Consider the following 23261-nt stretch of genomic DNA (forward strand, 5'->3'; position numbering starts at 1 on the left):
CTCAAGAAAAAGAATTTTTTCATTAATGATTTTTGTGGCAGACACTAAATTATTAATTAATAAAATTATTAATTGTTAAAATTAATAAAAACGTATTGATCCTGCACTGATGAAGGGATTAGTAACTAGCTAAAAATCTCTTTTCCTAGTTTGTAAATGAAAAAATAAATATTCCAGCATTTAAAATAGCTGTTCTTGCAGTCGGTATGTATACTTCACCTGTGCACAGCATGGATGCAGTGAACCATGAAGTCATGATTTAAAACAAATCATTCTGTACTTTTGTATTATTTTTAGTTCTAGAACAACGGTCAAATGTGACACTTTCTTTTACCTGGCGTCATCACAAAGGTAATCTAGTTGACAGATGGAGTCAGAAAGATCAGGAAGATCAAAGCTAAAAAAATTGGGGGCCAGGGAGTAACGACACCCTCACTTGATCATAGGATGACAAAAAGCCTTCAGGGTATTAGTCATTATTTTTGTTGCAGTTTTTTTTTTTTTTGGTCTAATATTTGATCCGTTTTTTTGCTCGTGGACCACCTGTATAAAAGACCCAGTGTCTCACACCTGTTACATCGACTGTCTTTACGGAGTCTTGCAGGAAACAGACTCTGCAGTGTAGTCAGTCAGGTCTCCTCAGCCTCCACGACATTGTCAAGGTATGAAAACCTTCGTGATCATCTTAAACTTCTTTAGAATTCAGTTCTGTAGTTTCTGCTATAAAAACTCAGTAATGGCATTGTCACGGCAGACTGGTGACACGGTTTTGATTTTTTATTTACTAGTAAAAGATTAAAAAACAAAATCGTTGAATTCAAAATCTCAAAATATTTTCTAAACATTTTCCATTTTGTTGAAAACTGTTTGCTCTCTAAGAAAGAGATGGAAAAAGAAACAAACACTTGTAACTTCTAGTTTTCAGCTGAGTATGAGATTGTAATTCTTTTGGAAAATTATTATTGCATTCAGACGAAAATATATTTGCAAATGTCAATTTTATATTATTTAATAACATAATTTTCGTTACTGCATATCGAGACAGATATATTTTTTACATGACATGATTAAATTCTTCTTTAAATTATATTTTAGTCATAAATTTACTTTATTTATTTCCGAAATAATGAAAGACTGTCAGGGTTTAGTCCAATGTCTGTGTCTACGGAAGTTCAACCTTTCTCCTGCAACCGTTCGTTCAATCATTCAGTCGTGTGACGGGTACCGGTCTTTGGGCTGAGGACATGGATAGACACGGACAGTGGGACTCGGACAAACTCTTTAGTTTTCATGTTGTGTGTTCGAGATCCGTAGCAGCCTGCTTATGCGCTTGGTCTTGTACATGAAGGTTGTATCCTCTCTGGAAGAAAAACAGCGACCATGTGTTATGTAGCTCTGGGTTAGGAACACAGGTTGTAATGGGTATGTTTTATAAGAAATGGTTAATTATTATTGTCTGTCAATAAAACTGAACTAGTTCTTTATTGAGGATAGTCATAGAAGTAACAAATTAGTACAAATACTCTAAAGCTAAGCATCAGAGTATCTCACACCTTCATTTCAAATCACCACAAAGAAACATTCCTTATTTTGTAGTATTTAGTGCTGGTTGATATTATATAATATTCTAGTATTATAGCTGGATTAATATCAATGGCCTAAAAAAGTTAATTACAATAGACTAATCCAAATTCTGGTGTATAATTTATTACCAAATCTCATTTCAAAAGACTTTTAGAATTGAATACAATATGATATTTTATGTGTTTGTGTGGAGTGTATTACAACATAGTATTTAAAAGTATTGCGGAGAGTTTATTAAAATATACCATTTGTGTAATTGTATAGAGATCATTACTAGGTACTAACTTCCTCTATTTAAGTAAATATCCAACTGTCCAGATTTGTCCGTTGGTAGGATTCAAGTCTACAAATAGATGTATCCTCACCTGGTCACAGAAAGATGTCAAGTCTTTAATGCTTGCGCTTATTTATTTGATGCTTAGTATGAACTATTATCACCTGACGTTGTTAACATGTAAACATTTTCCTCTATTGGATAGAAACTTCTTCTCGCAATAAAAGCTCTTCAAAGATGACAGGTTCCAAAAACTTTCTGCAAGGTGACTCGAAACAAGGACGTTTCTACAAACTTTCTTGTGAATGTTAAGCAGAAGACCACAAGAAACTATTAAAACACACAATAAGTGGGAATCTTTTAAGCGCAGTATTTCAGCCAAAGGCGGACACATTGCGCAGAATAATGTCATAAAATCATAAGAAAGATATAGAAGGAAGAACAACTCGAGGACTCGCTCCGTTCCTACAGTAAAGGGCGATAACTGTAGATGTAACGGTAACGACTCCAGAGAATAATGTTAGTGACATCAGGAGATTACTGGGACGATATTCAGAAATCTTGAGAATATGAAGAAGTGTTATCTTATGAAACTGAAAAAGGTGATCATCACTTCAGTTTACTCACTGTAGCTCAAGTTCGCTGTCGAAGCGAGTGAAGTGAGTGGAATGGACTCCAGCGAACAGATCTAAACAGTTCGCACTTCAAAATAAAGTTATATACGTTATTTACATTATATATACCGTCCTGTTGATATCAAGAGATGAAGAAAATGCTGCAGAAGCATATGTAAACATTAAGGTTCCAACACTTTTATCCAAATCGAAGCACGACAGCAAAACAAACAAAATCAAGGAGAGTCGATCCCTCAACCTGTTAGGCCAAGGGACAGAACTCTCAGCCTCCAAAAGTATCGAAAACTTGGCTACAATATGTCTCTAAGGACCCACTTCATTTCCAACTGGATTTTTTTCCTGACAACTGTGGTATGTTTAGTGATAAACACGGCGAACGTTTTCATCAAGATACTGCACCAATAGAAAAAGATACCAGGGGAACTGTCTACTACCATGTTGGCTGACTACTGCTGGACATTCCCCAGACAGCTGTACAACAAAGATAACAAAGACATAGTCTATGATTTGTTTTTTAACAGGTATTAACCACAGTCAATTACTATTAGCAAGCATTTCGTGATGTACACAGTAATTATTACAGATTACAAAAACTAGAACCAATCTTGCATCTTCAGGAAACGCGAAGAGATACCAAAGAATAGACACAGTCTCTAGTATGACTTTCAAACAAGGAAAGAGAAAACAGTCAAAACTACAGAATCATAAGTGGTTTATGACAAAGAAATGCTGGAAGTAATACAGAACACATTAACACCACCGCTGACGAACTGCTAACAGAGGAACACGTTGGCTTCAGACCAGGTAGGATCACAGTTGAGTGAATCTGTCCCTGCCGCAACCTGATAGAGAAACATCTTTATCATCAGAGCAACCCCTACTACAACTTCATAAAAAAGGGATTTTGACAGAGTCTGTCACAGGAGCTATGGAATGTTATTAAAATTCAAAATCGAAGTAGGCCTAGTCCAAGTCATTGAAGCGTTGTATGATACCTCAGCGAGCGCACTACTTCTGGATAACCAAAGAGGAGCTGACTTTCACACTACAGTATGAGTATGTCCACCCGCTCCACGAAAGCGATGCCGTGGTAAATGTGAGTGGCGAACAGTCTTGACTATCCATGTAGTCATATACTCAAGGTCGCAAGAGAGAAGCTACATTTTACACACAGATTGTTTTTCCTCACTTAGAAAAAAATCTTCAAAGATATTTTTCATTATTTCTTCTTAATTATACCCACTGCTATAAAGAATCATTGCACAGTCAGGAGAGAAAAAGGTTTTAACATGATCTTGTAGGAATTAGTGTAAGTAAGCATATTGTCAGGTACACAATATGTATAAGTTGTGTGTAAAAAAATGATTTAATAACATATAAACATGACATTAGCAAATGTTTGCATGTAAATACACTAATGACATTAAGACTATAAGTTGAAAGTGTTTCTAACTTTAATCGTTTAACTTTTTATTCGAAAGGAAATAGATTTCAACGAAATATATTCATTCCTTGCTTCCTTCGTGTGCAGGTGTGAAGTTTCCTTGATATAGTTCCCTGATAAATACTTGGAATGTACTGTAAGCAATATGCAATATCAGTAATTTAAAAGTATTTCCTGTCATAGTCTTTATATGCATCACGAATCTGTTGTCTGCATTACTTACTAACACTTTAGACTTGTTTCTTATGTTTGTGTTGTTTTGCTGTAGTGCACGATTATGTGTCGTGAAGAAATCCTAGGTCAAAGGGCAGTGTCAACGTCCGTCACACGTAGGATCCCGTCTTGAGGTCACGTTCACTGATGCTGGCTACTTCCAGCCTCGATTTAGTTTTTGCGAAACAACACACTTACACCAATGATCATGCAATGATTAAAAAATAAAACAAAGGCAAGTACGTGTCTGCAATTTATTTTAATACGACCAACGTGTATTTCGTGCTTGACAACAAGAAAAGCTTTCATTTGCTGACCCGATGAGAATTTCCATCTTTTGAGAATGTCGAAAGCTGGAGCTGTGTCCAGAACATGTGAAAGACTCAAAAAGATTCAATTTGATGTCAGCTTCTTCTTCTCAGCCTCCTTTTCTTGTGAGCTTACGTTGGTGTAGGATATAAGTAGTTGTTACAGTAGTAGACTTTAAAAGTCCGTTGTTATTTTAAAAGTGATAAATAAGAAAGGGTTCGAAGTCCGGTGTTACACAATATGGTGGTCACTACGATTAGTGATAGTAGTCATCGCGGTCGTAGCGGTATCTTGGCATTTTGCATGTTCCTGAAAAAGTAGTTGAATAACATGTACATGCAATACTATAAAACATTTTCAGGCTTATTCAGTCACGGGGCACACCTTTTCACCAGAAAAAGGTAACAGAAAGGAGTTATGAAAAAAGGGAATGGATAAATGTGTGTGTTTGTGAGAGAGAGAGAGAGAGAGAGAGAGAGAGAGAAACAGACAGATAGACAAATGCCTGTGGGTGTAGGGTGGGAAGGAGTAGATAAACACACTTATGTGGGAATCATGCACCTCACCCAGTGTTTCATACATGTTGGTGAGTGTGTTTACCGCCGTACTAGGGTATTAGTGTGATGAAGGCTTCATTGCCATCAGGTCTATGACACTACCTGTACACTCATGTCATCAGGCTACCTTACAGATGTGAGCTTCAGTGTAAAGACAGAGCGACAGCGACAACAACTCGTACCTCTGTAGCAAACTCCGTAGCGACAAGGACACGTATTCCTCCCACAGGCTGCAATAGAGATACATCATAATCGTCATCATCATCATCATCATCATCAATCATCGTCATCATCATTTGTGCACAGAATGATGTTTGTGAACAGTGGTGTGGTTGTAGGTGGAGTTGTGGTATATCCAGGGGGTGTGGTTATAGGTGGCGTAGTTGTTGATGGTGTGGTTGTTGGTGTTGTAGTAGTCTGTTGTGTTGTTGTTAATTAATATATTATGTTCCCTGTTGTCTAATGGCTGTACCGTTGACAACATTAACGTTTGAGTGAACAACGCTGTCGTCCTTCTGTCCATGATGATGTCTGTGGACGTGTCTCGTGTCAAGGGAAGGAATACATTTACCGAAATTTAGGGAAATGGCATTTTCTCGAAGCTTTACTAAAATTAAGAAAACCAACTTTTGAAGCTAACTAGTCCTTCATCTTGGTATCAAATCAAATTAAGCTTAAAGCCAGCACTGTCATTAGTCTGTAGCAAATAAATCAGTGTGGTGAAAATATTTACTTCTTTAAATTTTAGTAAAGGTTTCGTATATTGCCTAATATCAAACTACTAATGTCTGTAGACGTTACAGCCGAGTCACAGAATATAGACGAGTGTGGATATGGTGATGGTAGGGTGGGACAGTGATATCGAAGGAAAGACAGAAGAAAGATAAGAACTACCGCCATGCACTGTGCCAGACAGTCTCACTTACGTTCTCCCAGTGATGGACGCCGAGAGCACCAGCCGTGTAGACAGCACTGACGTCTCCAGTCCCTACAGCGGCAGTAGTAGCGCTCGGTAGTGGTTACAGTCGTTGTGGTTGTCGGTGGCGTAGTTGTTGATGGGGTGGTTGTAGGTGTTGTAGTTGATGGCGTGGTTGTAGGTGGCGTAGTTGTTGATGGGGTAGTTGTTGGTGTTGTTGTTTCCGTTGGTGTGGTTGTTGGTGTTGTGGTAGTTGGTGTTGTGCCTTCCGTTGATGTGCTTGTTGGTGGTGTGGTTGTTGGTGTTGTGGTTTCCGTTGATGTGCTTGTTGTGGTTTGTTGGTGTTGTGGTTTCGTTTGAGTAGTTGTTCGGTGTTGTTGTGTGTTGTTGTGTTGTTCTGGTTCCGTTTGTAGTTGTTGGTGGTGTTGTTGGTGGTTGTCCGTTTGAGTAGTTGTCTCTGGTGTGGTTGTTGGTGTTGTGGTTTCCGTTGTAGTAGTTGTCTCTGGTGTGGTTGTTGGTGTTGTGGTTTCCGTTGTAGTAGTTGTCTCTGGTGTGGTTGTTGGTGTTGTGGTTTCCGTTGTAGTAGTTGTCGTTGATGTGCTTGTTGGTGGTGTGGTGGTTTCCGTTGTAGTAGTTGTTGGTGGTGTGGTTGTTGGTGTTGTGGTTTCCGTTGATGTGCTTGTTGGTGGTGTGGTGGTTTCCGTTTGAGTAGTTGTTGGTGTTGTGGTTTCCGTTGATGTGCTTGTTGGTGGTGTGGTGGTTTCCGTTTGAGTAGTTGTTGGTGGTGTGGTTGTTGGTGTTGTGGCTTCGGTTGGTGTGGTTGTAGGTGGTGTAGTTGTTGGCGGCGTGGTTGTCAGTGTTGTAGTTTCTTGTGATGTGCATATTAGTGGTGTGGTTGTTGGTGGTGTGGTTGTCTGTTGTGTTGTTGTTTCGTACGTACATACATATTGTGTGATTGGTGGTGGTGTGATTGTTTGGTATGTGCATCTTAGTGATGTGGTTGTTGGTGTTGTGGTTGTTGAGTCAACAGAAGCACTTGTTTCGCGTTCCGCTGCACGTGCTGAGCATCAAATAATCGTTTAAATATCAAATTCTACAAGCATACTGTCATGGCAATAAATATCGTTTATCCGACCTACAACATTGTATCTTTAATTTTGTAACTACATTTGTATTTTTGTATTCAGTCAAAACACCATCAAACTGATGTTATCAGTCCTGTTACACTGTACCGTTATCATCAAACTTAACCCAGAAATCATTAGGCGATCGAGTATAAGTTTAATACACTTTTTTTACAAACAGTGTTATGTCTTTTTGCTTGTTTGTTTCTACTACGATTGAGCTCGCATCTTTGTGGGGAAGTGCGCTTTAGAAATGCTATTATTAGTAGTAGTATTTTCATAATCGCATTTACTATTCATTTGTATGAAAAATAGAATATTTTACTGCAATATTAAATAAATTGTAAAAATAAAAAAAAAAACTAAATATATATATATACCTTGTGCAGAGTTTGGCATACAGACTGCTGTTATCAACAGAAGTACTGCGAGCCTGGGAATTCATGATCTTCAGCATTTTCTAAAAAAGATTATTTCAAGAGTAATCCATCTATAATACTAGAATATTATATAATATCAACCAGCATTATATACTACACAATAAGGAATGTTTCGTTGTGGTGATTTGAAATGAAGATCATAATACTCTGATGTTTAGCTTTAGCAGAAATGGAGTTTTGTACTAATTTATTACTTCTATTTCTAGAAGAAAGAACAGTTGAGCAGATCTTTAACTGTTGCATCCTGATAGACACATCTTTAACATCAGCGCAACCACGACAACAACTTCATAAACTTTAAAAAACTTTTTACAGTGTCTGGCTCCAACTAAGGAATTCAACATCGAAGTAGGACTCGTCCAAGTCATCGAAGCGCTGTATAATACCTCAACGAGCACAATCCTTCTGTATAACCAAACATTAGTGTGAGTAGGTCAAGGGTGCACTCTATCACCTGTACTATTCAATTTTTTCTTGGAAAATCGGTATTCGTTCGAGACTATCTCGAACACCTCCGTTTCCAATGCGTTCAAGCGCGCCTCGAAAGGCAGAGGAGAAAAAAACTATTGGAAGACAAGCAACTTTCTGATTCTCATACAGAGATGAAACAACGAAGAGAGAGACCCCCTTCAGCTCCGACATTTGCATAAGCAGACAGTGAAAATCCACTGTACAATTTTATTTTTGTTACGACTAAAATATAATCTACAAAAGTAATTTAATCACAAAAGGGTTTTCCTATTTTTGTTAACTATTTTTTTCTCTTCCAACTGCTTTATAAATCATCGCACAATTTTTTTAACGTTTATGAGTCATTCTAAGTAAACGCAATGTCATGTACTATCTCGATATGTAATAAAGAAAATTATGTTATTACATCATATAAACATGACATCTGCAAATATTTTCGTCTGAATGCAATAATAAGTTTGCAAAAGTATTCAAATCTCATCTCGGCTGAAAAACTAGAAGCTTAAAAGTGTTTGCTTCTTTTTTTTCCATTTTTTTCTTTGAGCATTTCAACAAAATGGAAAATTTTTAGAAAATATTTTCAGATTTTGCAAATTGAACGATTTTGTGATATATCAATGCCAATTGAAAAATCATTGATGCCAATGACAATGCCATTACTGAGTTTTCCAAGCAGAAACTACAGAATTGACTTATAAAGAAGTTTAAGATCATCACGAAGGTTTTCATACCTTGACAATGTCGTGGAGGCTGAGGAGACCTGACTGACTACACTGCAGAGTCTGTTTCCTGCAAGACTCCGTAAAGACAGTCGATGTAACAGGTGTGAGACACTAGGTCTTATATACAGGTTGTCCACGAGCACAAATAACAGATCAACTATTAGGTGGGAAAAAAGTAGAACAAAAAAAAAATGACTAAAAATACCCTGAAGGATGTTTGTCATCCTATGATCAAGAGAGGGTGTCGTAACTCCCTGCCGGCCCCCAATTGTTTTTATCTTTTATCTTACCGATCTTCTGACTACATCTGTCAACTAGATTACCTTTATGATGACGCTAGATAAAAGAAAGTGTTACATATGACCGTTTGTTCTAGAACTAAAAAAAAAAATAACACAAAAGTCCAGAATTATTTGTTTTGAATCATGACTTTATGGTCCACTGCATCCATGCACAGGTGAAGTATACATACCGACTGCAAGAACAGCTATTTTAAATGGGAGAATATTTCTTTTTCCTTTACAAACCAACAAAAGAGATTTTTAGCTAGTTACTATCCTTTCATCAGTACAGTATCAATACTTTTTTTATTTTAACAATTAGTGCACCATTTATTGTCGGAGGTGTGGTTTGCCACAAAAATCATTAATAAAATTTTTTCCCTAGGGGAGATCTTTTAAATGTGATTGCCTCAAGTCAATATGAATTCGTCTCTTTTCATCTTGCAACCCAGTCACTAGCCCATGTCTAGCCTAAGAAACTCGAAAAGATGAAAGAAAGACGAAAGTAATTAAGAAAGCCATAAAAGAGTTTACAAAAATAAAATAGGTGTCGCACACCTGATGTTATGAGTTTAAAGACCTGTTGGAGCACCTATCTTAGTCTTATACAGTCTGTGTCTGGTTTTGTACAAGACAATAATATGGAATACATATGAGTTTGAATAGTTTACTTAAAATACTATTTTAAAATGATTTTGTATAGGTTGTGACAAGAATGTCGTTCAAAATTACCGAAAGAAGAGTCTTTTCATTTTACAAACTACCCACTACAGTGCCTGGCTACATTAAAGAAAACCCAAATATTTAAACAAAAATGACAGTAATTTCTAAAAACTAAAAAGAGTAAATTGTATACATAATATTGAATAGTTTGCTTCACGTACTAATTAAAATATTACAGGATACTGCCCTAAAGGTCTGTATATTTAATAACAAACCACTACTACAGGTGACTGTAAAGTTCATGAAAAAGGCGTTTACACATGGCTGTGTATAGTTAATCAAAAGAGACTAATATCAATGGCCGAGTAAAGTTAATTGCAATAGACTAATCCAAATAATGCTGCCTAATTTATTACCAAATTTCATTTCCAAACACTTTCTAGAATTGAATGCAATATGATATTTTATATGTTTGTGTGGGGTGTATTACAACATATTACTTCCAATGATAGGTGAGAGTTTATTAAAATATACCATTTGACTATTTGTATATTGTATATTATATATGTTCATTACAAGATTTATTACAAGGTTCATCGCAACCTCCTCTATTTAAGTAAATAACCAAGTCTTTCATGCTGTGCTTATTTATTTGATGATTAGTAGGAACTATTATCACCTGACTTTGTTAACATGTAAACATTTTCCTATATTCGATACTAACTTCTTCTCACAATGAAAAGACAATAAAATCGGTAGACAGACTTGAAATGGATAAAGTCACTTGCTGCAGGCGGAATAGTTCTGAAATTCTATTTTCAACTTCACCTTGGGCTGATGAACTGCAGATAAGACTTTATTTTGTCACATTTACTCTCTATTAACTTAATAGCAACACGCCCTAGTGCAAAAATGAAAAAGAAAACTCATACTCGGTGAGGATGAAATCTTACAAATCGTTAGAACATTATGATCACTAAAAACAGACATCAATTGTCCTAATCAATGTAGAACATCAGTTAACTAAGAAAACGACCGCAAACATCAGCAAGACATCTAGAAGGTCCTCAAACGACTTTCAGATGACGATCGGCAAATAAACAATAAACATCATCGCCAGCCTGATCATAGCTGAAAAAAAAAATTCTGCTTCCTCCACCCATTCACATTGTTATGTTGAACATGGTATCGTCTGTTGACACTTGTGTTTCTTGTGTGATTGACCATCGGCATTTACACTAAACCACGAACGTTGCACAGAAGACGAGGGAGGTATGAAAAGAGAAAGTCACTAGCAACTTTAAAGTATTCCCGAGAAAGTTGGATGTTAAGGCTAGACCTAGAGGCATCAAAGGTAGTACATGTGCAAGGAATCCGGACATTGGAGCCAAAGAAAGAAAAAGAGCAGAAGAAGAACTTGTCCAGTTTGACATGTGATTTGTGCAGGAAAAAATCAGACTAAACACTAAACTTAAAAAGTTTAAATGATTCTTAGATATTCTTCTAGTGACTTATGGTATAGTAGGTGGTGGATGATGTAGCTGGCAAAGTGCAGCTTTCTTTAATGTATTGGATAGGAAATGGAGATTTTGAGAGCGTGTAGTATGAGGTTTTATAATTAAACGCCTTATTTAAAATAGTTAAAATAATCACAAAAACTTAAAACGACAACTATCTTGACAAATAAATATTTTTAAAAAAGTTGTTAATTTTCGATCTTCCGGTCTCGAAATGGACGACATTGTGGACGACCTCGCACGATCCAAGTGAAGACGTCTGAGTTTGTGTTGCCATAACAACTTCACAGGTCAGATCGCTCGGTCACTCCGGTTTTCTCTGTATTCCCCGGATCAGACTGGAGACACCTGGCCATCGCTCTGTTTCCTTCTCCTACCCCAGTATTTAATCTACATACGTCCGTGGTCAAGCACTGAACAAATCACTGGAAAAGCGCTAAAAACATTTTAATTATTATTGTTGTTTTTGGTGATGATCATTAGTCGAAGGCTCTCTGTGGAGGTGCGATTGCTGAATTTTATATTTGTGACGAGACAACAAGATAGATAAATACTGAGTCCAAGAATTTTAATCGACGATTATTTTCAGGAGTGTCCTCGGCCTTTCTCGGGATCTGTTGGTAACATAATTTTTTTATTATTTTAACTATTAATTTGTTTGTTGTCATAATAATAGCTTTAAGAAAACAGTAATGGATAGTTTATTGTGCGTTGAAAGAAAGAACACGTAGTTGTTCTGATCCTGGAACTGCATGCTGCCATGATAATTTAAATGTGTATGTGTGTGTGACAGAGAGAGAGGAAGGAATAAGGAGTTAATCTGTTGGTGGGAAAGGGAGGTGATCGTAATAGTAACCATTGTCTAACTTACATGTACATATATACACGTGTACAAATGTTCAACATGTCAACATGTACATGTCCATCCATTTTCAGCAGCACAACATACGAGAATTACTTTTTTCTTTCGCTCAACAAAAGATATTCACTCTCAAATCTTTGAAATCCTTCCTATAAATGCGCTTCATATGTCGGTAGTTTCACTAACTCTTACCTGTCATTATCTCCCTTACTATGCGTCTGTTTTTAATGTGAGTTGCTATGTGTCGTCTCTATTTCCATTCCTGATAAATACTTGGAACATAATGTAGGCGTCCAGTTGCAGGTAAAATTATCTTTGTGATCAGCTTTCTGTGCATCCAGACTTTGTATTGTGATTCGCAAACACTTTCTCCTCACAACTCTTTAGACTGTTTTGTTATGTTCGTAATGTTTTGTTTCTGTGCGATGATTGTGTGTCATGAAGCAAATCATGTCTCCTGGAGAGATCCACTTTCACACATGGCGGCTTCATCAAGCGAGAATACTATCATCACTGTTTTATCAAACAACACCTTTACACAAATATTCATGGAATGAATTTGGACAAAGGCAGTTCATGCTTTAGAATTTATTGTCGCTATGACCAACATATGTACTAGGTACCAGGTCATGTTGGTATTAACTACTAGCAGCTGTTACATTGTTAAACTTTGAAACAGCCTGTAAGAAATCAAAGGGATTCGTAAGGTTCCGAAGCGCTCAGTAGAAATCAGTTCTTGTACTAGTATTTTGGCTTTTGGCATATTCCTGAAAAAGTACATCATATCAAAATGTACACGCAAGACAATAGCACTTACAGAACTTTTAAACTTTTACCACATGGTTTGGGGAAGTGTGTGTGTGCGCGCGTGTGAATAACTCCTTATGGTAGGAAGGAACAGATGAATGAACGCAGAAACCACATAGTGAATGAGTAAAGTACATTAGTAAAACCATGTCACCACGCTACCTTACAGCAAAGATATCAGCAACATTTTAAAGACAGAGAAAGCAGAAAAGTAAGCTCTTACCGTCCACGCAAACACCGTAGAGACAACGACAAAATGGCAAGCTACAATCTGCGATAGAGATTTATCATCATCATCAATAATCCTCATCATCAATCATCATCCTCATCGATTTTTTGTTACTCAGTCCTTAAAAAACTTGCTACCCACTAACATTTTAAATGCTAATATTTGCGAAAGAATAAAATACTCTTCAAATAATCACTAGGTTCAGGCCACAAAAAAAACTGTAAAGCGAATTTTCAAATATATTTTTGAACACCTCGAAGATTATCATAACTCAAGGCACTGATGTCGCTTCAGGTCACAGACAACCAGAGAGCTTTAAATATTTGATAATAAGATTTTGTCCAGCGCGCAAGTGTTACCAAGTTGGGGAGGGGAAGGGAGGTCAACATCGAAAGGAAGGAAGGAGAGTTTCAAACGACACAAGCTGACGTCACATGTGCGACAATATCGCTTACGTTCGCCCACTCGTGGAGGCCGGTAGCACTTTGTGGGGGAGTTGTTGTAGTTGGTGTAGTTGTAGTTGGTGTAGTTGTAGTTGGTGTAGTTGTAGTTGGTGTAGTTGTAGTTGGTGTAGTTGTAGTTGGTGTAGTTGTTGTAGTTGTTGTATGATTGGTTGTCGGAGTTGGGGTGGTGACCGTAGTAGTCGTAACTTCTTTGGTCATCCCGTAGAGGTCCTCTGCACAACACAAATAATCCAGTTGAGGCATTCACAAAAACGTTATTGACACAATAAACAGCGACTGAGCGCGATGGAAATGTAAATCATTTAAACAGAGTTGGAAAGAGCATCTTGCAATAAGGTTTGTATATTTGTGATTGTAACCCGGAATTTGCATTCGTCTTCTAGGAGCAGCAGTCGGAGTAGGGAAAGAGGTTGAAGTAGTCATACCTTGAGGGTCCATCCCTTCATCGTCGTCGTCGTCGTACCTTACGTAGGCCGCTGCACAACGCAAGTGATAAAGTTAAAACTTTCATAAAAATATCTTGACACAATAAACAGCATTGTCACTCTTTCCATTTTTATATTCAAAAGAAATCCTTCTGTTCTGCATTCATTTCATGCGTCAAAGAAATAAATGTCTGGATTGTCGTGTTACAAGTCGTTTCAGGGAGGCTACTTTGTTGATGTACTTTATCACCGATTATCATCCAGAAAATATGAGGCGACCGTAAATTTGTTCCAGACATTCTTCTTTAATATAAAAGATTTTATATAATTTATACATACCCTTTGCACATTCTCGCGCACACAGCGCTGCTACCAGTACAAGGACTGCAATCCGGGAAATTGTACCCTTCGCCATCTTCTGAAAAAAAACTTTTTTTAAGTCCTATTACTATTACTTAATGTACACTTAAAATTGTGCCTTTGTGCTAACCTAAAATAATGGTTGCAAAAAGATGGATGATCTGCAATGTGGATTAGTAAATAATATTAAGTTTGACGAGACTTTTTTTTCCATCTGCACTCTATTTTCTTTTAAAAAAAAATAACTATACTTGTAAATAGTAGAAAGTTGTAAAGATTTGTAATAAATGATTGGACTAAACATTTTAAAACGTTTCAATATTTTAATCAATGACACCATGTTAAAAATCTGTCAGTTGATTGTCTGTGAACGATTTACATTCAATGCATGTGTGGGGGAAGATGTGGGGAGGGATGGATGTGTCCGCGCTCGTGTATAGGAATACTAACAACAAAAGTTGTGTAGGGCATTGCCTGCCTGCAGCAATTTCGCTTCGCTATGACATAAAAATTGGCTTAACAACATCTCTGAATATCACACACACACACACACACACAGGCAGAAAGGGAGAGGTGCACAACGAATACACCTACACAAAACTACACACTTCCACACACAAAGATTGAGGTAGGATGATCGAAAAGAGAAAGCACTAGCTACTTCAGAGTATTCCCTTGTAAGTTGGATGCTAAGGATAGACCTTCAGGCATCAAAGGTGGTACCCGTACAAGAGACTGCAGCCAGGGAAAGAAAAAGAGTGGAAGACAAGATTGTATCGTCCGACACGTGACATGCTAGTGACTATTGTATAGGACGTGGAGGTTTAGAGAGAGGGAGAAAATGAAAGAAAGAAGAGAGTACTGTGCCCAGCTGACAGCGAATAGTAGATGATGGATGTGATGACTGAAATCAGCAGATATACACTCTCATGTAAGAGGTAGGTGGGAACCGATTCAAGCGAGAAATAGTGATTTGACGGCGGCACAATGATGTCTCTGATCTCACACTGGAAGGATCGAAGGATGTGTCAGACAAGAAGACACATTTGACTGAGGAATAAAGTGCCTTTATGCGTGTGTGTGTGTGTGTGTGTTTTCATTTCTGTAATCGTAGACGAGAAACTATACAAAGATTACTTATATTTTGTTACTTGAAAAAAGTATTTTTTTCCAAAATTCACTTAAAAAAATTAAGCACAAAGACGTTGTACATAAAAAACATTATATCTCAGCACATCGTCATGTCATACATATCGATATGCGATAAAAATAATTTAAAAAAAGAATTACGATATAACATCATAATAATAACATTAGCAATCAGTTTTTATAATAATAAGCAATAATAAGATTACAGAGGTATCGAAATCTCCTGTCAATTTTGTTTCTTTGGCGTGAAATATATTTCAACTATTTACGAAATATAATCAGACTTAAAACTCATTTTCCTTAATGTGTATTATATCGTTTTCAGTATCAATTGAAAAAAATAATATGGTCACCGGTATACTAACAGTTAAGTCCAATATTGTATCTTCAAAGAAGAAACTACAGAACTGATGAAGTATGAGGTGTAAAGGTTAGAGCAACAGTTTTCATACCTTGACAGTGTTGTCGAGACTGTGAAGACCTGACTGACCACACTAGAAATGTTTCTAGCAAAGCTGAACAATTAACTCAGTGTCAGACCCTCGGTGTTATATATAGTGAGCTCACACCATAAATTTTTTTACAAATTTATCAGCTTTTGGAGAAAAAACTACAATAAAAATCAGATTTAAATAAATTAACATTAAAATATTTACCCTACGGGAATCAAAGTTTAGCAAAGAATAAAAAGAGATTTGACAACTGCCTGCTAGCCCAAAGATTATTCAAAAGTTTTATTTTTGTTTGTTTTTGCTCTTTATTGGTCTTTCAAGGCACATTGTCATTACACTGTTTAACTAGTGTAGCTTTTCTTTTTAAAAGAGTTTAAAAGGAATGTAAGAGAATGTGAATAAAAGCTAGAAGCGGACAAAAACCAGACTGTTTTAGCTTTGCACGGATCAAGCAGACATCAATCACTCATGCTAACCAAAAATTATATGATCAGATATCAACTGGGTGCATTATATAGTAGGCTATTTATAATAGCAGCCCATTCAAACAGACATTTTAATGTTGTCACGATCATGCTACAAATTTTAAAGCACTTATAAGCAGGATGTACGTGTAAATAATGGGATCATAGACTTACTTAAACTACTTATTTAAAATATGTTGTGATGCCTTCAAATGACTGTATATTTAAATACAAAAGACCTCTGCTACATGTAACTGTACACTACTGTGCGTCTGTCATAGAAAGACACTAATACTGTCGTGTATCGCCCCTAGTGTCGCCGCATGCACGCTCGCAAACGCTCACACACCCGGCACGAACCACGGACGTGTCTAGGTGGACTGCTGTCTGTCTGCCGAGACCAACGCTTATTTCTTGCGTTCTCCGCTGTTAGTCTCAGGCGAGCCTAAACAAAGAATGTGACTAAACCGGAAGCTTTGTAGTCTCATGCAGCGTTTTAGCAGTTAACTGGAAAAAATCGTCTGCCAGCAGTCCAGTAATACAAGTTTGTGCACGAACACACACACCACTCAGCCAGAGGCGGGACACGACGTACCTAGCGAACCTTTGATGAACGTAGACCTCAACAAAGACGAAATGAACGGTACAAATAATAAGTTTAATCACATGTAGATCATGTTTTGAAACGGAATAATGCACATAGATATACACAAGAAAACAGAGGACTACCCATGTAACCATTCCATACACCTTCGTCGCCAAGACTGTTGTAAAAATACTTCTACTTTCTCCTTCAACCATTAAAAAAGGTGCGAGCGATGGCATCATTAAATCAACAAACATGATATACTCTAATACAGTTCCACTCTGAGACTAGCAGATAAAGTTTGAACTCTAGACAGAGCAAACAAAGACTCCCACACACGCAGCCTCTCCCTCGCTAATCAAGGACTCCCTGGATAAAAATAGCCTGGAAGATGACGTCAGATGTCGTCTGCAGTTTTGCTGTTTTCTAATGTTTTTGTTTTCTGTTTTTGTTTTCTGTTTGATTTCTGAACTGTTTTTTTCTGTTTTTGTTTGTTACAAGTGATAATTTATCTCGATAGTACTTAAATACTTGTGTGTGTGTTTGTGAGACAAACAACGCCTCTACACAAATATTCATGCCATGAATTTTACCAATACAGATGCATGCTTTAGAATGTATTGTAACTATGACCAATGTATGTATTTAGTCCGATCTCTACCCTTTGTTCTATCCGACATGGGTGAGCCTGTCAGGAGCTGGTGCTCGCGTTGGTATATTCTAAGGGTCATCGAGACACGCAAGCCTCCTTACCACTGCAAGATGGTGGTCCGACAGTGATAAGTAGAGAAAATAGTGTTCAGCATGGCCTGAAACGATTATTATGTAGTGAAAATTAAAATAGTTATGCAGTTTTTAAATATTTAATGTTGTTTAAAAAACAAGCATTAACTAGCCCCTGGCTAGAGAGTGTTAACATGCGTGTGTGTGCGTGCGCTCGCAGCTACTTTATAAGACTCGGGTGTCTCAACCCCCAAGCGAGACAATCAACCCCTTTAGTGCGCATGCGCCGTCGGAAAGAGTCTATATGTATATAAATTTGAACAGTAAATCTTTTGAATTTAATGATGTGATCCACTGACTGAGGAGATTTAGGAGATAAACACGAGCTCTTTCAGTGGGCTCGTTAATTATCTTTCATTCTGCAACAGATATTCGCCATCAAAGCTTTGAAATCCTTCCTCAAAATGAGTTTCCTATGTCGGTAGTTTCACTAATTATCTGCAATCATTTGCTGACACAGGCAGGTTCATGCTTAACAGTTTATTACAATAATGACCAACATGTGTACTTTGTACCCGAGAACAAGACCAACGATATTGTCAGGAGAACCTGTTGTTCGCTGACCCTTTGATACATTCCATGTTCTGAAAAGACTGGAAAGCTGGTCGTTGAAGCTGTGTTCAGAACAGTATGTCATTCATTAAACTCGAAATTATTATCATAACATTCATTTCTAGGCGGTCTTCTCGTCTCAGTTCATGTTGGTCAAGAAGCTGTTACAGCTAAGTAATAAAAGGATTCACAGGGTTCCGAAGTCCGGTGTAGTCCAATCCATGGCGCTCGGTCTAGTAATACCTATACCTGTATGCTGGCATTTGGCATACTCCTGAAACAAATTAGTTGATAGCATGTACATATAATACAATAGCACGTTTAATGATAATACACACGAGGAAATGGAATTTTCACACAAGAGATGATAGACTGCCTTTTGATGTGTGTGTGGAAAGCACGCTCTCACCCGATGACCCGGGAGGAAGGAGGAGATGAAGAAGTATGAACCACACAGCTTACACAGCTTTTAGACATACATGTGCCTGTTACATCTTGTTTATAGTCTGGTGTGTGCATGTGAAAAGGAAAGGTTTCATCCTCCTGAAATCTGTTATTATACAAGTAAATTTATATCAGTACAGCGAAGATTTCAGTCAGGCTCACTATACAGACAGCGAGTCAACTCTTACCTCGCACACAATCACCGTAGAGACAAGGACAATGCAGCTTACAACCTGCAAAAGAAAAATCATCATCATCATCATCATCATCAACAACAACATCAACATCATCATCGTCGTCGTCGTCGTCGTCGTCGTCGTCGTCGTTGAATTTGACTTTATCTCATTTTTGTAATTGTCTTTTCTCATCCTACCCCTTTCATCCTTTTTGTCAAACTTTCCTTCTACTCGTTGTCATCAGCAGCAGCATTAGTAGCAGCAGAAGCAGCAATATCGAAAACAACATCATCACCTTCTTTAACTGCGGCTAGAAGGATGTCTAAATCGTGATGTTGTTAAAAAAAAGTTGTAAAACGAAATATTACACTCCACTAGCTCTTTAAAGGTTAAACTTAGTAAAAGATCAAATTCAGCCTTAAATAGCATCCTCATTTAACTGTAACGAAGAATGTGTAGCCTTACAGTACACAAGCGTCATGATGTGGCGGAGGATGGGGTGAGGGTGGAAGGACAGAGAGAAGAAATTAAAAGACACAAGATGACATCAGTCTGTGCGACAGTTTCACTTACGCTCTCCTATCTTAGGAAGCCGGCGACACTTTGTATTGTTTGGTCGTTGTACTTGGTGTCGTTGTAGAAGGGGTGGTGGCTGAAGTAGAAGTGGTTGTTGGAGTAGGAGTAGTTGTCGTAGAGGTGGTTGTTGGAGTAGGGGTAGTTGTCGTAGTGATGGTTGTTGGAGTAGGAGTAGTTGTCGTAGTGGTGGTTGTTGGAGTAGGGGTGGTTGTCGTAGTGGTGGTTGTTGGAGTAGGAGTAGTTCTCGTAGTGGTGGTTGTTGGAGTAGGAGTAGTTGTCGTAGTGCTGGTTGTTGGAGTAGGGGTGGTTGTCGGAGTAGGGGTGGTTGTGAGAGATGGGGTAGTGGTTGAAGTAGGAATGGTCAGACATGTGGTAGTGGTCGGAGTAGGGGTTGTTGGCACAATAGTGGAGTTAGTAGGAGTAGTGGTAGCTGTCACAGTAGTGGAGGTGGTCGGAGTAGTGGTAGTTGGCACAGTAGTGGTAGTGGTCGGAGTAGGGGTTGTTGTCACAGTAGTGGTGGTGGTCGGAGTAGTGGTTGTTGTCACAGTAGTGGTGGTGGTCGGAGTAGTGATAGTTGGCACAGTAGTCGTTTTTCATAGACGTCTTCACTTGGTAATAGCGATTGTATCTTATGGCTGACGCTGCACAAACCCAAATCATCAAGTTACAGCATCACAAACACGTATTGTCACAATAAACACTATTGTCATATAACGTTTTTCACTTTTTTTAAAGAAATCCTTGGGTTTTGCAAATCATTACATGCAACAAAGATATAAATGTCATTATTATCATGTTATGAGTCCTTTCAGCTAGGCTACTTTGTTGTTGTATCTCTATCACTAAATTTCATGCAGAAAATGTGAGACGATTGTCTATTTATCCTGTCAAGAAGGCTGTTTGCTTTTTGTTTTGTTTTGTTTTTTTGTTTTTTTTTTTTTTTTTTTTTGTTCTCTTCTGTCACCAATTTTCACCCAGAAAATATGACAATGATGTCTTTATTCCCAAACAATTTTAGATTGTAACTACTATTTGAAATTGGAAGCTGAAGAGATTTAGAAATGTGAACATGCAACTGACGAAAAGTAAACAAGAAAACACTACATACCCTCTGCAGACTCAAGCGCACAAAGCGCTATTACCAGCAGAACTGCTGCCAACCCGGAATTTGTAAACTTCAGCATCCTCTGAAAATTAAATTTTCAAGTAATATTTTCGTAATAACAATGTAATAGTATGATAGCATCTACCATTGCATAGTGGGAACTTCTTGACTTTGTGATAACTAAACTAAAAATCGGAAAATGATCCAATGGTTATCTTACTTTGCAATGTGGTCTAATTATTAATGCTAATTTTTACAAGACCTTTTTTTCATCTCCACTGTATTTGTTTTAATTTCACTATCCTCGTAAAGTGTAGACAGTTGAAAGACACGAGAATCTGAATCTTAGTGATGCGTCACCTTTGACCTTTATCTCAATGACTGTGCCATCGGGTATGAAGGTTCAGCAAGAATGTAGATCGCGTAAATGCTTATGACGTTCATCCTATTTTCCACACGAGTAGCTACACTAACAGGGCTTGCAAGATTACAGCATTATTTAAATTTTACATTCGCTGAGAACTAGAAGTGTTTGTCTTCTTTCGTTCCACTTGCTTTTTTTTATTTTATGGAAAATACATTTCAACGAAAAAAAAAATCCAAACTAAGTGGACTTGAAAATCATCGATTCCTTCCTTTATGTTAGGTATCGTTTAGTGGACAAGCTTTAAAAAATGTCACCAATAAAGTACATCAGTTAATTCCAAGTTTGAGTCGTCAAAGCAGAAAACTACAGACCTCAGTAAGGATGAGGTCTAAGGTCATCACGAAAAGTTGTCGTACCTTGACAATGTTGTCGAGACTGAAGAGTATGTTTCCAGGAAGATACTTCACAAAGCTGGTGGAGGTACACAACTGTGAGACTCCAACTATTATATAGCAAGCACACACCATAAAAAATCTGTTTAGATATTTGTCAACTTTTCTTGAAAGAACGACTACAAAAGCTAAATTGAAATAAATTAAATATTTTAAAAAATCGCCCTACGGGAATCATAATTTGCAAAAAGATGATAACAAGACTGATAAAACTCCATGCTATCCTGACCTTAGTTATTAATTTATTTTTTGCTCATCGCTGTTAACTGATCTTGTAAGAGATAAAACACACATCCCAGCATCCACCTTAGTTTAACGACAGCAGTGTGTGTGCTAACTGCACAATCAGATTTTTGTAGTTTGGTATTTAGCATTCAGTGCACGCAGAAAGACAATCTACTAACGATCATGTCACAATAACGATATTATCTTTCTCTAATGTTACCAGTTACAACATTTTATAACTGAGCAGACATAGTTACAAAAGACTTCACGTATTTAGTTCCTAAGAGAAACACATTTTGGTGAGTAGTTTATTGAAAGGGACTGACCAGAGCCAAGTAATTATTCTAATTAGATGATTGTGTTTAAATTATTACAAGACCCCATAGACTTTCAATAATTGAATACAAGATGATTGTGTGGAGTGTATTACAAAATTCTGTTTTGAATGGTTGTGTAGAGTTTATTACAAGACACTAAATTGTTAAACAGTTCAGAGAAAGGTTTTTAACAACAGGTGAAAAATAGATGTACAAAAGTTTAACAAATAAGCTTCACTAAAGACCTTATACTCTTTGGATTTTGGATGTTCTAATAATTTATTACTAATGCAGTCTTCGACTTGATATTACTGCTTGCTAAACAACATATTTATATATTCAAAAGGAAATAACTATCCGTCCATTTATTCATAAAAATCTTGAAAAACAGTTAACAAATTGAAAAATTTCAAGTTAAATCAATGCAATGTGAAACATTTGAGGACCAATTGTCTCCCTGTCAACATCTGGTAAACTGAAACTTTCGGGTCTTTTGTTTATATGCATGTTCTATTTAATTTGAAGTAAATATTAAACCTTTATCCGACTTACTACTAAAAATTAGCATTACATTTTTTTAATTCATGGTATGGGCAGACATCTTACAGAAGCAGCTTTTTAAATATGAACTGACAGTTTTGGTGTGCAGGAATTGTTTGCGCAATTCTTTGTATATCCTGTTACTAAGGTACTAGGTCACTTATAAAAATGTTTGTTACATTTTGCTTTACACAGTACATATGCAGCGTGCTCAGTGAATGTTTTCAGATGTAGACATGTGTGTGTGTGTCAAAATGTATTTACTGGTAGATATCGCAGTACATTGTATACATTCTTGCGTTAAAAAAAATTGTTTGGCTCGGAGTTTGCGGTATCGAGAATTGGGAGAAGTATTTGAAGAGTTTTTCTCCACAATATTGTGTAAAAAATAGACATATACCATATGCGACATATTAGTCGAAACAGTCCCCCTCAAATAAGACAGCAACTCCTATCTTTGTACATGTAATATAATTTAATTTACTCTCTTGTTTATTGCAGTGTCTGTTTTTTTATCTAGTAATCTTATGTTGTCTTTTGTTTTCCCTCTTGGATCAAAGGATACATATAAAAGGGCAAAACTTCTGTGTGTTTTTTTAACCCTCGTCAACAGAGTTGTCATGTAAAAAATATTGCTAAAAATAATTTCACAAAAAAGGGTAAAGGCAAATTTTTGTGAAAGATCTATTAAAGCACAAGTTCTTTTATCTACCGACCTAAAAAAAGATGATGGCAGATTGTGCAAGACATTTACAACTGCACGATTTCACACGATC

The 23261-nt window shown here is 37.1% G+C and overlaps 3 protein-coding genes and 1 long non-coding RNA gene across 5 annotated transcripts; all 4 read right to left on the reverse strand.

Annotated features, from left to right (window-relative positions):
• Positions 1-4390: 4390 nt before the first annotated feature.
• On the reverse strand, positions 4391-7513 carry LOC112557971 (salivary glue protein Sgs-3-like). The gene is made up of 4 exons (XM_025228144.1): positions 7462-7513; positions 5943-6992; positions 5199-5246; positions 4391-4768 (listed from the first exon to the last, which is right to left on the reverse strand). The coding sequence occupies exons 1-4, from the start codon at positions 7511-7513 to the stop codon at positions 4716-4718; spliced, it is 1203 nt and encodes a 400-aa protein (XP_025083929.1). The 3' UTR covers positions 4391-4715.
• Positions 7514-13625: 6112 nt separating this feature from the next.
• Positions 13626-15964, reverse strand: LOC112558087. 2 transcript variants are annotated; one of them, XR_003098066.1, is made up of 4 exons: positions 15899-15964; positions 14277-14352; positions 13938-13988; positions 13626-13724 (listed from the first exon to the last, which is right to left on the reverse strand). It is a non-coding gene; the product is annotated as an uncharacterized LOC112558087 (long non-coding RNA). The 2 variants fall into 2 exon arrangements; XR_003098067.1 differs by having other exon boundaries at positions 14277-14355; positions 15899-15962.
• A 3518-nt stretch (positions 15965-19482) lies between these two features.
• On the reverse strand, positions 19483-19848 carry LOC112557977 (uncharacterized histidine-rich protein DDB_G0274557-like). Its single transcript, XM_025228151.1, has one exon. It carries the CDS (start codon positions 19846-19848, stop codon positions 19483-19485), a length of 366 nt encoding a protein of 121 aa, XP_025083936.1.
• A 42-nt stretch (positions 19849-19890) lies between these two features.
• LOC112557986 (histidine-rich glycoprotein-like) lies at positions 19891-21427 on the reverse strand. The gene is made up of 3 exons (XM_025228163.1): positions 21368-21427; positions 20588-20666; positions 19891-20120 (listed from the first exon to the last, which is right to left on the reverse strand). The coding sequence occupies exons 2-3, from the start codon at positions 20661-20663 to the stop codon at positions 19891-19893; spliced, it is 306 nt and encodes a 101-aa protein (XP_025083948.1). The 5' UTR covers positions 20664-20666; positions 21368-21427.
• Positions 21428-23261: the final 1834 nt, after the last annotated feature.

Source organism: Pomacea canaliculata, linkage group LG2, assembly GCF_003073045.1.
Source record: "Pomacea canaliculata isolate SZHN2017 linkage group LG2, ASM307304v1, whole genome shotgun sequence".
Classification (NCBI taxonomy): Eukaryota; Metazoa; Mollusca; class Gastropoda; order Architaenioglossa; family Ampullariidae; genus Pomacea; species Pomacea canaliculata.

Bases quoted from the DNA above. Each gene is read 5' to 3' on its own strand.
- LOC112557971 (XM_025228144.1), bottom strand. From the start codon at position 7,513: ATGCTGAAGATCATGAATTCCCAGGCTCGCAGTACTTCTGTTGATAAC. The intron at 5,247-5,942 runs GTAAGTGAGACT...TCTCTATTGCAG, and splicing joins GCGTCCATCACTGGGAGAAC to CCTGTGGGAGGAATACGTGT. The intron at 4,769-5,198 runs GTACGAGTTGTT...CTACTTTTTCAG, and splicing joins CTACGGAGTTTGCTACAGAG to GAACATGCAAAATGCCAAGA.
- LOC112557977 (XM_025228151.1), bottom strand. From the start codon at position 19,848: ATGTCTGACCATTCCTACTTCAACCACTACCCCATCTCTCACAACCAC.
- LOC112557986 (XM_025228163.1), bottom strand. From the start codon at position 20,663: ATGCTGAAGTTTACAAATTCCGGGTTGGCAGCAGTTCTGCTGGTAATA. The intron at 20,121-20,587 runs GTATGTAGTGTT...GGGTTTGTGCAG, and splicing joins TGCGCTTGAGTCTGCAGAGG to CGTCAGCCATAAGATACAAT.